The 12,669-nt window shown below is 41.4% G+C and overlaps 1 protein-coding gene across 2 annotated transcripts in view; it reads left to right on the top strand.

The window, feature by feature from the left end:
• Positions 1-8,652, top strand: part of CRADD (CASP2 and RIPK1 domain containing adaptor with death domain) — a 179,424-nt gene extending 170,772 nt beyond the window's left edge. For both annotated transcript variants that reach the window (XM_019446432.2, XM_019446431.2), the window contains exon 3: positions 3,902-8,652. In XM_019446432.2, coding sequence (XP_019301977.1) covers positions 3,902-4,203 — 302 coding nt within the window. In that variant the 3' untranslated portion in view covers positions 4,204-8,652. The remainder of the gene's footprint in view (positions 1-3,901) is intronic.
• The last annotated feature ends 4,017 nt before the right edge of the window (positions 8,653-12,669 follow it).

Raw genomic sequence — 12,669 nt, 5'->3', positions numbered from 1 at the left:
TTTTCCATTTTTAGGTGTACAGTTCCATTGTGTTAAGTACATTCATATTGTGCAGCTAACCTCCAGAATTCTTTTCATCTTGCAGAACCTGCTACCCATTGAACAGTTCCCCATTCCCCTCTCCCCTCCCCTGGTGACCATCATTCTTTCCATCTCAGTGGGATTGACTACTATAGGTACCTCATATGGCTGGGATCACAGAGTGCTTGTCCTTTCGTGCCTGGCTTACTTCTCTTAGCATAATGTCTTCCAATTTCACACACATAGAACGAGTCAGGCTTTTTTCCTTTTTAAGACTCAATAATATTCTAATGTATAATCTACCACATTTTGTTTATCCCTTCATCCCTTGATAGACACTTGGTTTGCTTCTACTGTTCGGCTATTGGGAACAGTGCTGCTGTGAAGATGGGTTTATAAATATCTCTTTGAGTCACTGCTTCGATCCTTTCAGGACTATGACCCAGAAGTAAAATTGCTAGGTTGTATGGTAATTCCATTTTTAATTGTTTAAGGAACCACCATACTCTTTGCCATAACAGCCGTACCATTTTATATCCTCACCAACACTTGTTATTTTCTGGAATTTTTTTTTTTTTTTGACAATAACCATCCTAATGGATATGAAGTGGAATGGGATTTTTAAAAGCTAGATTGAAGAGCCAAGAAAAGAAATTGAGAAATAAAAACACAATACAAGATTTGAACCCAACAACAACAACAACAAAACCCAAAGCAAAATAAAACAGCATAAAAATAACCAAACATCAAATGAATGGCGTGGGGGAGAGGCATGAGATAATCACAGGAAGGGAGTTAAGGTAATAAGACAGAAAGTGATAGCCGTGGCGGATTGGCAAAGCCATCCAGCATCTGGAACAGAAAAAGAATGCAGAGATATAACACAGGAAGATTTTTCTGAAAGGGAAGAAGGGCTAAATCTTCAGTCAGAAGATCATGCTACATACCTAGAAAAGAAGATAGAGAATGGCCAAGATGTACTCTGGTCTAAAGCTTCAGGATCATAAGCTTCGGACAGAAAAAACAAGTTCTACAAAATGGGGGACGGTCAAGTTGGTGTCCAAATTCCCCATACCGACATTCCCCACCATAAAATATGAGCACAATCTACAAACTTAGGAGAGGAATAAAATTATTTAAATAATATAGAATTATATTTATAATGTAAAAGTATAATAGTGGGGCGCCTGGGTGGCTCAGTCGGTTGGGCGTCCAACTTCGACTCAGGTCATGATCTTGCAGTTCGTGGGTTCAAGCCCCGCATCGGACTCTGTGCTCACAGCTCAGAGCCTGGAGCCTGCTTCAGATTCTGTGTCTCCCTCTCTCTCTCTGCTCCTCCCCTGCTTGCTCTCTCTCTCTCTCTCTCTCTCTCTCAAAAATAAACATTAAAAAAAAACTTTTAAAAGTATAATAGTAAAACAATATATAAATTTGTTTGCATATTATTCAACAGTGAAAACAGAAAGCAGACAGTCCTGATCTGAAGGAACTCAAAGAATATGGTGACCATGAGCATTTCTTGAAAAAAACATCACCCTGTGATGAAATTGACCCAACTGACTCAAATCAAAAGAACAGATTCAGAAGTAGAAAAGTCATGGTTTAAAAGAAACAACAACAAAAAAGCCTTGGTCAACATTCAAACCATTATAATGTAGTTTTAAGAGTAAACAGCTTGGGTGGGGGACAAGGGGGTGGCAGATTATTGTTACAGAAGGATAAAAATGTTATGCACCCAACACAATAAAAATGATATAAGCAAGAAAAATCATGAGGGAATGAACAGGAAATATCAAGTGTTAATTATAGAGTGTTAATGTGAAAATATATAGTTTACCACTTATATGTGAAAATATATAAATTATGTTATACTTTTTTTTCTCAGCATTAAATCTTTTCGGTGGACATGTTGTCATTGTTGTTTAAATATTTGACTGTAGGTCAGAAAGCCATTTAGTTTCATCTCTGTTTCTTTTTTTTTCTGTTATATTCAAGCAAAAATCAATAACTCTTATGAGACAAAAGCTATTATATTACCCTTTTAGCAGTATGTGTACATAAAGAAATGCCCAGAATGATGTATGGCAACTGTAAGTCTAGTGGTGGGATACTGGATGCCTTGTTTTCTTCTTTGTACTTTTTTTATTTTCCTTGAATAATAAGGAATAAGGGCTTTTTTCAGTGAGCCCACATTTTTATAAAAGTGCCCATATTTTTATAAAAGCTATAAAATCATTACTGTTAATATAAAATATTGTCAGTAGTATCATCATTATTCTAATTGCTTCTTAATCATTTCCAAAAAAAAAAAAAAATTCTAGTCTCGACACCACCAGAGTCCTTGACCGTATTTTTCCAACTCAGCAACTTGCAACTTGCCTAAGATACTGGCAAGTGCCTCGGGACCAACGGCACATGCGGTGGAAAACATTAGCTGTTCTAATAGGATGCTTTGTGCCTTCTTCTTGAATTCATAAATCTAAACAATGAGCTGGTGAGTGTGAAGTAGGATTGACTCCAGATCCCTGTAATACTGGTGACAAAGTGTAGTACAAGTAGAGTACTGTCGTGCACACATTTGAGCCAGGGATATGAAAACCTCACTTCTAGTCCCGGCCTAACCAATAAGCAGCCCCAGAACTTGGGATGTTTGGAGTCCTTCTGACTCTCTGCGCTTAGCTACCCCGAACTGCTTTCTTTTCTTCGATTTACCATGGTTTTCTGCCTCAGGGCCTCTGCACAGGCAATCCCCTCTGTGCGGGACACACTTCTTTATCTTTCCATTCACTGGGCTCTTTCCCTCGTGTTCAGGGCCTAGCTTTAAGCCCCTTCCTCTGGAAGGCCTTCTACATCGTAACTGATGGTACTTCTTACTGGATATGCCTAGCCCGTCTGTAGTCACTCACTCAGTGTCAGAGTTCCTTAGCAGACTGGCCTCGGGGAGACGGGGATCTAGGAGGTGCCAGGTCAGGTTCTCTCACTGCCCCTCCACAGCACATGCTTTCGCTTCCTCCACTGGGCTCTGCCAGGGTGGTAAGTCTCCTACTGCTACCTCGTGGCCCCTAAGTTTTATTTCTCCTGAGCAGACCTCTTTGCTTCCGCTTCTGTTAGGAGCCGCAACTTTTCTGGGTAGTGTTCACGTTTATCAGGAGAGAGTAGCTATTCCATGTAGCCCAGTACCCTCCAGCACTAGCCATTCCTGCAGGAGAGAGTGTCACCCCTGGGGCCCAGGCTGGCATTCTTGGTTCCCCCACAGAAACCCCTGCTTGGCCTCTCTGATAAAAGATATGGAAGTGAAAAAAATCATGTTATAAAGCACTATGTGCCAGGTAATCCTAAATGTATGTTTTATATACAAAAAAACTGAAAAGAAATATCAGTAAAACTTTGGATTGTGAGTAACTTGTTCTGCGAGTGTTCCGCAAGATGAGCAAACATTTCTAGTAAATTTTGACTTGATGAACGACGTCTTGCAATACGAGTAGTATGTGATGCCGAATGTCACATGGTCACAACTGAGCCAATGGTTCTTGAAATGCGCTTTGATATACACATGCTTTGGATTACAAGCTTGTTTCTGGAACATGCTTGCAAACCAAGGTTTTACTGTAGATCAAATCATTATCAGCGGGTTTCTCTGATGGGATTTCTAGTATTGTCATTTTCTTATTTTCACATTTTCTGCAATAAACATTTTCATAGATGCTAAATGGTGTTTTGTAAACTCCTGTTTATTGCCTTTTACTGAGCAGCCCCCAGGAAGACTAGGAAAAGTTGGCCCTTCCATATGGAAGTGTTGGGGCTGTCCTCCCACAGTTTTCATGTCTGCCCCCATCTGATGTGTTTGCTCTTTTCACCTTTATGTCTTTCTTTTCCCCAGATGACCGGATGACCGGTATCCCCCTACACATCCTCAACAGCTCCCCATCCGACCAGCAGATTAACCAGCTGGCGCAAAGGCTGGGCCCTGAGTGGGAGCCCGTGGTGCTGTCTCTGGGACTGTCCCAGACGGATATCTACCGCTGTAAGGCCAACCACCCCCACAACGTGCAGTCACAGATGGTGGAGGCCTTCGTCCGCTGGCGGCAGCGCTATGGGAAGCAGGCCACCTTCCGGAGCTTGCAGAGAGGCCTTCAGGCCGTGGAGGTGGACCCCTCGGTGCTCCAGCACATGTTGGAATAATGGCGTCTCCCTCCATCCACCCATGGGGAGCATGTCCCCAAGTTGCATGTGCAGAATCCTGACTTTCTCCCAGGGCAGGTAGTTTTCGGGGTTTTTTTGTTGTTGTTGTTGTTCTTGTTGTTGTTTTCTTTTTAAGATTCTTAGGTAAAAGGAGAAAATAGGATTTCCAGTTGATACTACTTGAAAGGCCAGATTACTCAGTGGCTCTACCACATTGACAATTGGTTGTTTTTAATTGCTTGAAGATTGCATTGTTTTAATTGTGCAGGTTTTAATTGTGTGGTTGCCTTTCAGTAAACTGGTAAATCATACTGGCTCAAAACACACACACACACACACACACACACACACACACACACACAAAAACCTACTGTGTTATATTACATGCAGGTGTCCTATAGATAAAGCATCCACTTTTATATTTCCTGGGAACTGAACTGTGTACTTTGCTATTAATGATGATGATAATAAAAAGTGAATTACTATATATAATGTGACCCTTTCATGAGAGAGTATTGTTTGTTTGTTTTTCTCATTCCTGTAGTGCATAGATTAAAAGTGCATAATTACAGAAGTCATTTTTGTTTTGAAACAGAATTACAAGTAATAACAAAATTCTTACTTTCTCCAGTCAAGATAAATAGGCAGGGTGTCTGCATTAAATTTAAGACACTGAAGCTCCCCTGCAAGACCAGCAAGTTCAGGTACCAGCATGCACACCTGAGCCCTTGATCTTTAAAAGGTTGCTTAAGAAAATAACTGTGCCATTTGTTTAAAGGCTTTAGTTGGGGGACAAAAGAGGGTGTGGTCTTTCCGTTGAAATTGTAGGGATTTAAGTGTTGTGCTCTAAAGGAGTACGATTTAGTCTTCTGTCTTTTTATTAATGACACATGATATTTGTCAAATGGTTCACTGTTTTCAAGAGTTTTCATGTATGTGATCTCGTTTGGACCTCACAAAAATCCTATGAAGTAGTTGGGCAAGAGAGGTGAGCCTCCTTCTGTAGTGAAATTGCATGATTTTCCGGGGCCGAATGAGCTAGAATAGGTGTCTTTGGAGCCCTGCCTCTTTCCTGTTGCTCCATGCTGCTTCTCCTCTTTCTCACATGCCCCTCGAAGAAGCTTGAGTCCTGCTGTCCTCCTGCTAGCAGCATCACCTTGGACAAATCACTCCACTTCTCTAACCTAAGCCTCTACAGATGAGGAAATGATTGTCCCCTCTTCCAAGATTTTTGTGATGGTTAAAGAGATAATGTCTGCCAAGGGCTTGTCTAGTGCCTTGCCCTTTGTCAGCTCTCAGAAAATGGGAGCTGTTAATTTGCAGCTGTGGCTGCACATGGACAAAGTTCACAGGCAAAGCCGAATAGTGGCTACAGGTGAGGACACTGCAGGAGGAAGTGCTATTACCATGCTTCCTGCCAAACTTTAACCTGTGATGTAACGTACTAACTCTACCGTGGGGCCAATCAAGAGAAGGACAGGTGAACAGTCCCAATCTGTGATCTGTTCTTCTGAATAATCGGGGAATCTATTGCCTAATCCTAACTTAACCGAGGATTTTTTTCAAAGGGAAAAAATCAGACTTTTTACCTCGCTGTGTTCCGGGATGAGAATATAGAATGGAAGAATTGAACGTGAAATGAGTGCTCACCAAGGTGACCGTGGCACGTCGATAACATCCTCTCAGATGTCTGGCAACCATATTCCCTTTACTAAAAAAGGTCAGTTATTTCACAGTTCAACAAGCAGTTCAAAAGGATGGTCTCCTGGCCCCATCAGCTTTAATTTTCCATTTTGTAGCCCAGCCATTAATTCACTGTCTTGTAAAATTCTCAGACTTCTGGCCCCATCACTGTGCTAGTGATAGACTGAACTTCTATGGCATCTTCAATAAACTGCCTGTCATTTTGAACCTTGGACTTGTTACGTTGCTGTTTGTCCCCTGGGTTTGCCAATAGAGAATTGCTTTGGCTTTTGTTCTCACCGCATTTATGGCCAAGGGAGTATGGCCGGGCTCTGCTGCCTCTGACTAGATGGCATTTTAGAAATGGGTCTCATGATAAGCTAGCTCATCTTCCCACCATTTGCTTGGAATCTGCCATGCACAAAGACACCTTGGTGCTCTGTCAGCAGTGAAGGACAATTTGTGATGAACTTGCCCATCATGGGCTGCCAGGGCCATCAGAGAGCTCTGACTTGTTGCCCTGAACGAGCAGGGTGCCTCCACCATCAAATAGCAGTCGCGCCTGCTAGGCCTGCTCACGTTCTTGCAGAAGATTAGCAGAATGGAAGAACAGAGCATCTAAATCACTACCTCATTTCTGCCTGTGGCTGTGAAAAGTGATACTGAATGCCTCTGCCCACCTCCCAAGAGAATTGAGTAGGCGATGCGCCTGCAAGGAGTCCGTGTGTTTTTGCATGGTGGAAGATTCTACAGTTCCAGAGGCTGCCTACCCCCAATAGAATGCTGAAGGAGTACAGTGAAGAGGCAGAGCATTTGCAAGCACTGACCGAAAAAAGATAAAGTCTTGCTCCACTTTGGTTTGGGATACACATGCATGTGCGTTCATGAGTATGCCCTCTTAGTTTTTAAAAACTATAACTTTTATTAATTTTTCTCTGTATAAAAAATAGTGCATGCTCATTATAGCAGTTTGAAAAATACCACTGGGCAAGAATAAAAACAAAATAAACATTACCCCTACTCTTGTCTTTCAAAGATAACCAGTATGACACCCGAGTTTTAGTCTCTACCCCCAGTTACTTTCCTATGGCTGCATATTTTTATAATGAAAATGGGATTGTGTCAAATCAACTATAACTATAATAAGTAGTTAAAGGACGCACAAAATTAAAAGATGTAGGTATCATGTAGGTACCTCAGTTTTCAAAATATACTACAGAGCTGTAATAATCAAAATTATGGTACTGGCACAAAAATAGATACATAGCTCAATGGAACAGAACTGAAAGCCCAGAAACAAACCCACGCATACATGGTGAATTAATCTACAATAGAGAGGGGAAGAATATATAAATGGGGAAAAGATAATCTCATCAGCAAATGATGCTGGGAGAACTGGACAGTTACATACAAAAAAAAAAAAGAATGAAACTAGAACACTCTCTCACACCATTCACAAAAATATTCTCAAAATGGATTAAAGACCTAAATGTGAGGCTGAAACCATAACATTCCTAAAAGAAGACACAGGCAGTAATCTCTTAGATATCAACCTTAGCAACGTATGTATGGATATGTTTCCCTAGGCAAGAGAAGCAAACACAAAAATAGAGTATTGGGACTACACCAAACTAAAAAGCTTCTGCACAGCAAAAGAAGCCATCAACAAGACAAAAAGGCAACCTACTGAATGGGAGAAAATATTTGCAAAGTCTCTATCTGATAAGGAGTTAATATCCCAAATATATAAAGAACTCCTATAATTCAACACCAGAAAAATAATTCAAGTAGAAAATGGGCAGAAGACCTGAATAGACATTTTCCCAGAGAAGACAGACAGATGGCCAACAGACACATGAAAATCACATCACCCATCATCAGGGAAATGCAAATCAAAACCACACTGACATAGGTGTCACCTCATACCTATCAAAATGGCTAGTATCAAAAAAGACAAGAAATAACAACTATTGGTGAGGATGTGGAGAAAAGGAAACTCTCGTACACTATTGGTGGGAATGCCAACTGGTGCAGCCACTGTGGAAAACAGTATGGAGATTCCTCAAAAAACTAAACATAGAGATACCATACAATCCAGTAGTTCTACTTCTAGGAATTTACCCAGAAAAAATGAAAACACTAGTTGGAACAGCTGCACCCCTCTGTTTATGGCAGCATTGTTTACAATAGTTAAGATATGGAAGCAACCTAAGTGTCCATCGATAGATAAATGGGTAAAGAAGATGTGGCGTATATATAGGACGGAATATTCCTCAGTCATAAAAAATAAGGAAATCTTGCCATTCATGACAACATAGATGAAATTTGAGAGTATTATGCTAAGTGAAATAAATAAGACAGAAAAAGACAAATACCATATGATTTCACTTATATGTGGAATCTAAAAAATAAAAGAAATGAACAAACAAAACAAAACATAAACAGACTCATAGGTACAGAAAATAAAATGTTGGTTAGGGAGGATGGAGAGGGGATGGGTTGGGAGGGCAGGAAAAATAGATTAAGGGGATTAAGAGGTACAAACTTTCAGCTATAAAATAAATAACTCATGGGGATACAATGTATAGCATAGGGAACATAGTCAATAATACTGTAATAACTTTGTATGATGACATATGTTAACCAGATTTATCGTGGGTATCACTTCATAATGTGTAAAAATACCAATTCGCTGTGATGTGTACCTGAAAATAATAGGATATTATATGTCAATTATACTTCAATAAAAAATAGGATTGTATTGTACGTGCTGTTTTACACTTGGCTTCTTTTATTTAACATATAGCTGTCTTTCCATGTCATTAAAGATTTTTCTATACCAGTGATTTTCAGCATCCTTTGTGTTTGGAGCACACTTCCAAGTCCTATAATTTTTGGCAGCATGCCTAGAGAAATTAAAAGACTCTAGCTACATAAGACTGTCTTTCGCTGTCAAAACATCCACCATTATCCCAGTGTTTGATCCTCTCTTAGGGCCATGTCATTGCTTGAGTAGAGCTTTTTGCTGCTCCCCCCTAACACTATGTCCTGAAAAAGCAAAGTTGAGCACTTCCCTGTAAACATTCTGGGCTTTATTCTGAGCTTTTTATTTCTTCCTCTAGTCAGAAGCCCTCTCCACTGCACTGTGCGATCCACTCAGCTCAGTGTTCATTTCTACAAGAGTAGAATGTAATATTGTGCTGATCCAAATTTGGTGGCATGCCAAATATGATAGACCTGTGTGTGACTGCTGTTCTACACCTTCGTGTTTAGTGGTAGCATGCTATTCCAGCATAGGCATGTGCCATCATTTGTTAACCAGTTTCCCATTATACAAGATGGATCTTTGGGTAGTTTTTGCTTTTTGACTGTTGTAAGCAGCGATGTGACCCAAGGAAGTTCCTTGTTGCTAAATCTTTACATTCACCAGAAGTTACAATGAATTGGATCCCTCTTTTGTTTAGCGCCAGATAAGTTAGTTTTATTATATAGCAAACCACCCCAAGGTGTGCTGGCTTACAACTTGGCTCACAATTCTTGGAGCCAGCTGGACTGTTCTGACCTGGGTCGCCTCAGCTAATCTCTGTGGGCCCTCCTGCATCTGTGGTCGGCTGGGGGGCTGGCTGAGGCTGGCTGATCTGGGACGGCTCGCTTGCGCGCCTGGAAAGTGACATGCTGCTGCTTGCAGCAACAGAGGCGTCTGGGTCATTCATCTCTGCAAAAGGTTTCCCTGCCTTCTTCACTTGGCAGTGGTGGCGGGGGTCCCCATGGGCAGCAAGGAGGCAAACCCTAGTGTGCAAGCACTTGTCAAGCCTCTGTTTGCATCCCTTTTGCTAATATTCTGTTGGCTAAAGCGAGTCCTAAAGCCAGCCCAGAATCTACATTGGAAGGCTTTCCCAAAGGGCGTTGGGAGAGGGAGGGGAATAACGTGGGTACATTTTTTGCAGTCTACTATAGCCAGTATTTTAAAATTGAGATCTCTGGGCCCTGTTGAAAAACAAAGTTTGGTTAACCTGGATCTCCTCTGTCCCATTGCACTAATGGGCAGACCTGTTGCAGAGTGTCACCATCCTCACCTTCGACAGAATGCACACTTGTTACCCAGCTCCTCTGCCTGTTGCATTATCCGCTCAGCCCCCACAGACATTTACATTTATGGGCGTACAGCCAGGAAGGTTCCTAGGATTAACTCCTAGAAGAGGAATTGCCCAGCTTAACGTTGCACGTTTTTAAAAGCTACTTAGACTCTCTAAAACTTTTAAAAAGTTATTTTAAAAACTATTTGCATGAGCAAAGTATAATGGGTTGGTTTGAAATATTAAGCCAGTTAATTCCCCCAAACATCAGTGGTCACTGTGGAAGTTTCTGCTGGGGCACATGCACACACACACACACACACACACACACACACACACATGCAACTGAGGTAGTAGAATGAGTCTGTCTTCATCCCTTTCTCTGGAGAATTCCCCAGAAGTGGTAGTTTTGGAGAGAGACTCCCCTCATTCAGTTACTCAGCAGACATGTATTGAGAAGCTACTATAAGCCTGTCTCTGTGCTGGGTGGGGAAGCAAAAAGATGACCAATAAGTCCACAGTCCAACAGGAACTCACTGTTTGGCCAGTGAGAAACATGGACCTCTAATCACAGCACGATTCAATAAGGTCCATGCCTGAGTACCAAGTCTCTGGGAATGCAGAGGGGAAGCAATTCGTTCTGCCTTGATTCAGAGGTGAGAGGCATGGGGAATACTCTCCAGAGGCTCCCTGTCTTGGACACGTTTCTGTGCCGGAGTCCTCGTGTGTAAAATAGGTACAGTAACAGTACCTACCTGTGGTCACAGTGAGGATCCCACAAGATAAAAGCTTATAACAGTGTCCGGTAGAGAAAAAATGTTTCGCTAAATCATTGTGCTGAATTATTTTAGCTATCAGGGTTTTTCTAACATTCTTCACCCTGCTGGGGCCCTGAGAAGTGCAAGGGTCAGAATCACCTTCTCCTGCTGTGATTTGCAATACGGAAACAAAGTGCGTGGTTTCTCAGTACTTTTAGCAGGACTCTAAAAATAAGAAATAGGAACTAGTAGGCACACTTCAGAGCATATTCAGAATTGGGGTGGGATTCTGATCTAACACTTGACCGTCATTAAATGAATCCCTACAAACAGTGAGCTACTGATTTGCTTAAGCTACCAGAGATACAAAGATAAATTAGACCTAGTTCCCGCCCTATAGGATCTCAGCCTGCTGAGGACACCAGTGTAACAGCTAGCAATTCTGATATTCTTTGGCCAGCACCGAGGAAGGAGCAATTAAGTTGGCCACAGAGGAGGTGGCACCTCAACTGAGGTTTTGTAAGTTCTGCCCAAGTTGGCATGTTGGTTCCTTTGGGACATTAATGTGTATGGACACCAGAATTCCACTCAATTTATTTCATGCCCAATTTGACAAATAGCACTTCTTGCCATGGGTCTACAGGATACCTCCTGGTGCTGCCTCGAAGTGATTTAGAAATAAAGAGAACCTTATTTATAGACTAAGTTGGCCAATGTTATCCCATTCCGTACATCAAGACAGCAAGACATTGAGAAACATGTGGTTTATTTATCCACAGGAGAATGGGATCAGGCTTCAGATTTTAGATATCAGGCGCATTTGGGGGTTCTCTGTGCCATTTCTAGCCCTTAGTTCTTCCTCTGAAAGACCCACAGATTAAAATTAGATGTTGCTGGCATACAGGGAATGTTTTTAATGTAATAACTGCCTGTTTACTTCTTAGAATCATAAACAGGGCTTAGAAGAACAGGGATGTCTATCTTGTTGGCATTTACTGTTTTTGTAGGAAAAATTAAAGTCTCACAAAGACATAGTTCAGTGAGCCAACTAAGCCTTGTTTGTTAAAATTATGCAAAATATATGGCAATGGTTCTGAAAGCTATTATTAATTCAAAACATAGGCCGTGAAATCCAGGTTTGAGTACTTAGAAAAAACATAGACCCAATGTGTTGATAATATTTACATGTCTCCATTTCATATTCACATTCTGTCTTTAGCCAGTGCTGATTGCAGTGTCAAATGACATTCTTCATGGAGAATATTCGTGGAAAATATCTGGTATGGTCTGAATGCTTGTGTTCCTCCTCCCCTAATTTATATGTTGAAATTCTAACCCCTACAGTTGAGGGTCTTAGGAGGTGGAGCCTTTGGGAGGTGATGAGGTCACAAGCGTGAAGCCCTCTTGAAGAGACCCCACAGAACTTCCTGGCTTCTTCTGCTTAGCGAGGATACAGTGAGAAAGCCCCAGCTCTGAACCAGAAGAGGACCTTCACTAGAACGTGACCATGCTGGTGGTGCCTTGGTCTTGAACTTCCCAGCTATCAGAATTGTGAGCAGTAAGTTTTTGTTGTTTATAAGCTATCCAGTCAGTGGTATATTTTTTTTATAGCAGCACAAATAGAATGAGACAATATCAAATGGATTAGATCAACTAATTATTATTCTTTCTTTTGGTGGCATAAAACCTCCCTCATCAGCTTCTAGGAGATGTATTGATTTAATCAGGACTTTGCTGATACCACAGTCTTTGGCATGACTTATTGGCTCATTGCTGATCCCAGGAAGAGACCAAGTGTTCACAAATGAAGTAAGTCCATTCATAGATGAGTGGTGAACTTAGTGCCTCTGGCTGTCATGGCCATTGATGGGGTTGGGGGAGCTGTGTAGGGAATATTTCTTGAAGGCTCAGAATATTTGTGATAGGTGGTGGTTCTTTTTAGGGGGCAT

The sequence above is a fragment of the Panthera pardus genome, unplaced genomic scaffold (genome assembly GCF_024362965.1).
Source record: "Panthera pardus isolate Hobbes unplaced genomic scaffold, ASM2436296v1 HiC_scaffold_6, whole genome shotgun sequence".
Classification (NCBI taxonomy): Eukaryota; Metazoa; Chordata; class Mammalia; order Carnivora; family Felidae; genus Panthera; species Panthera pardus.
The sequence above is the reverse complement of the archived record's forward strand: the minus strand, read 5'-3'. Positions and strand labels throughout refer to the sequence as shown.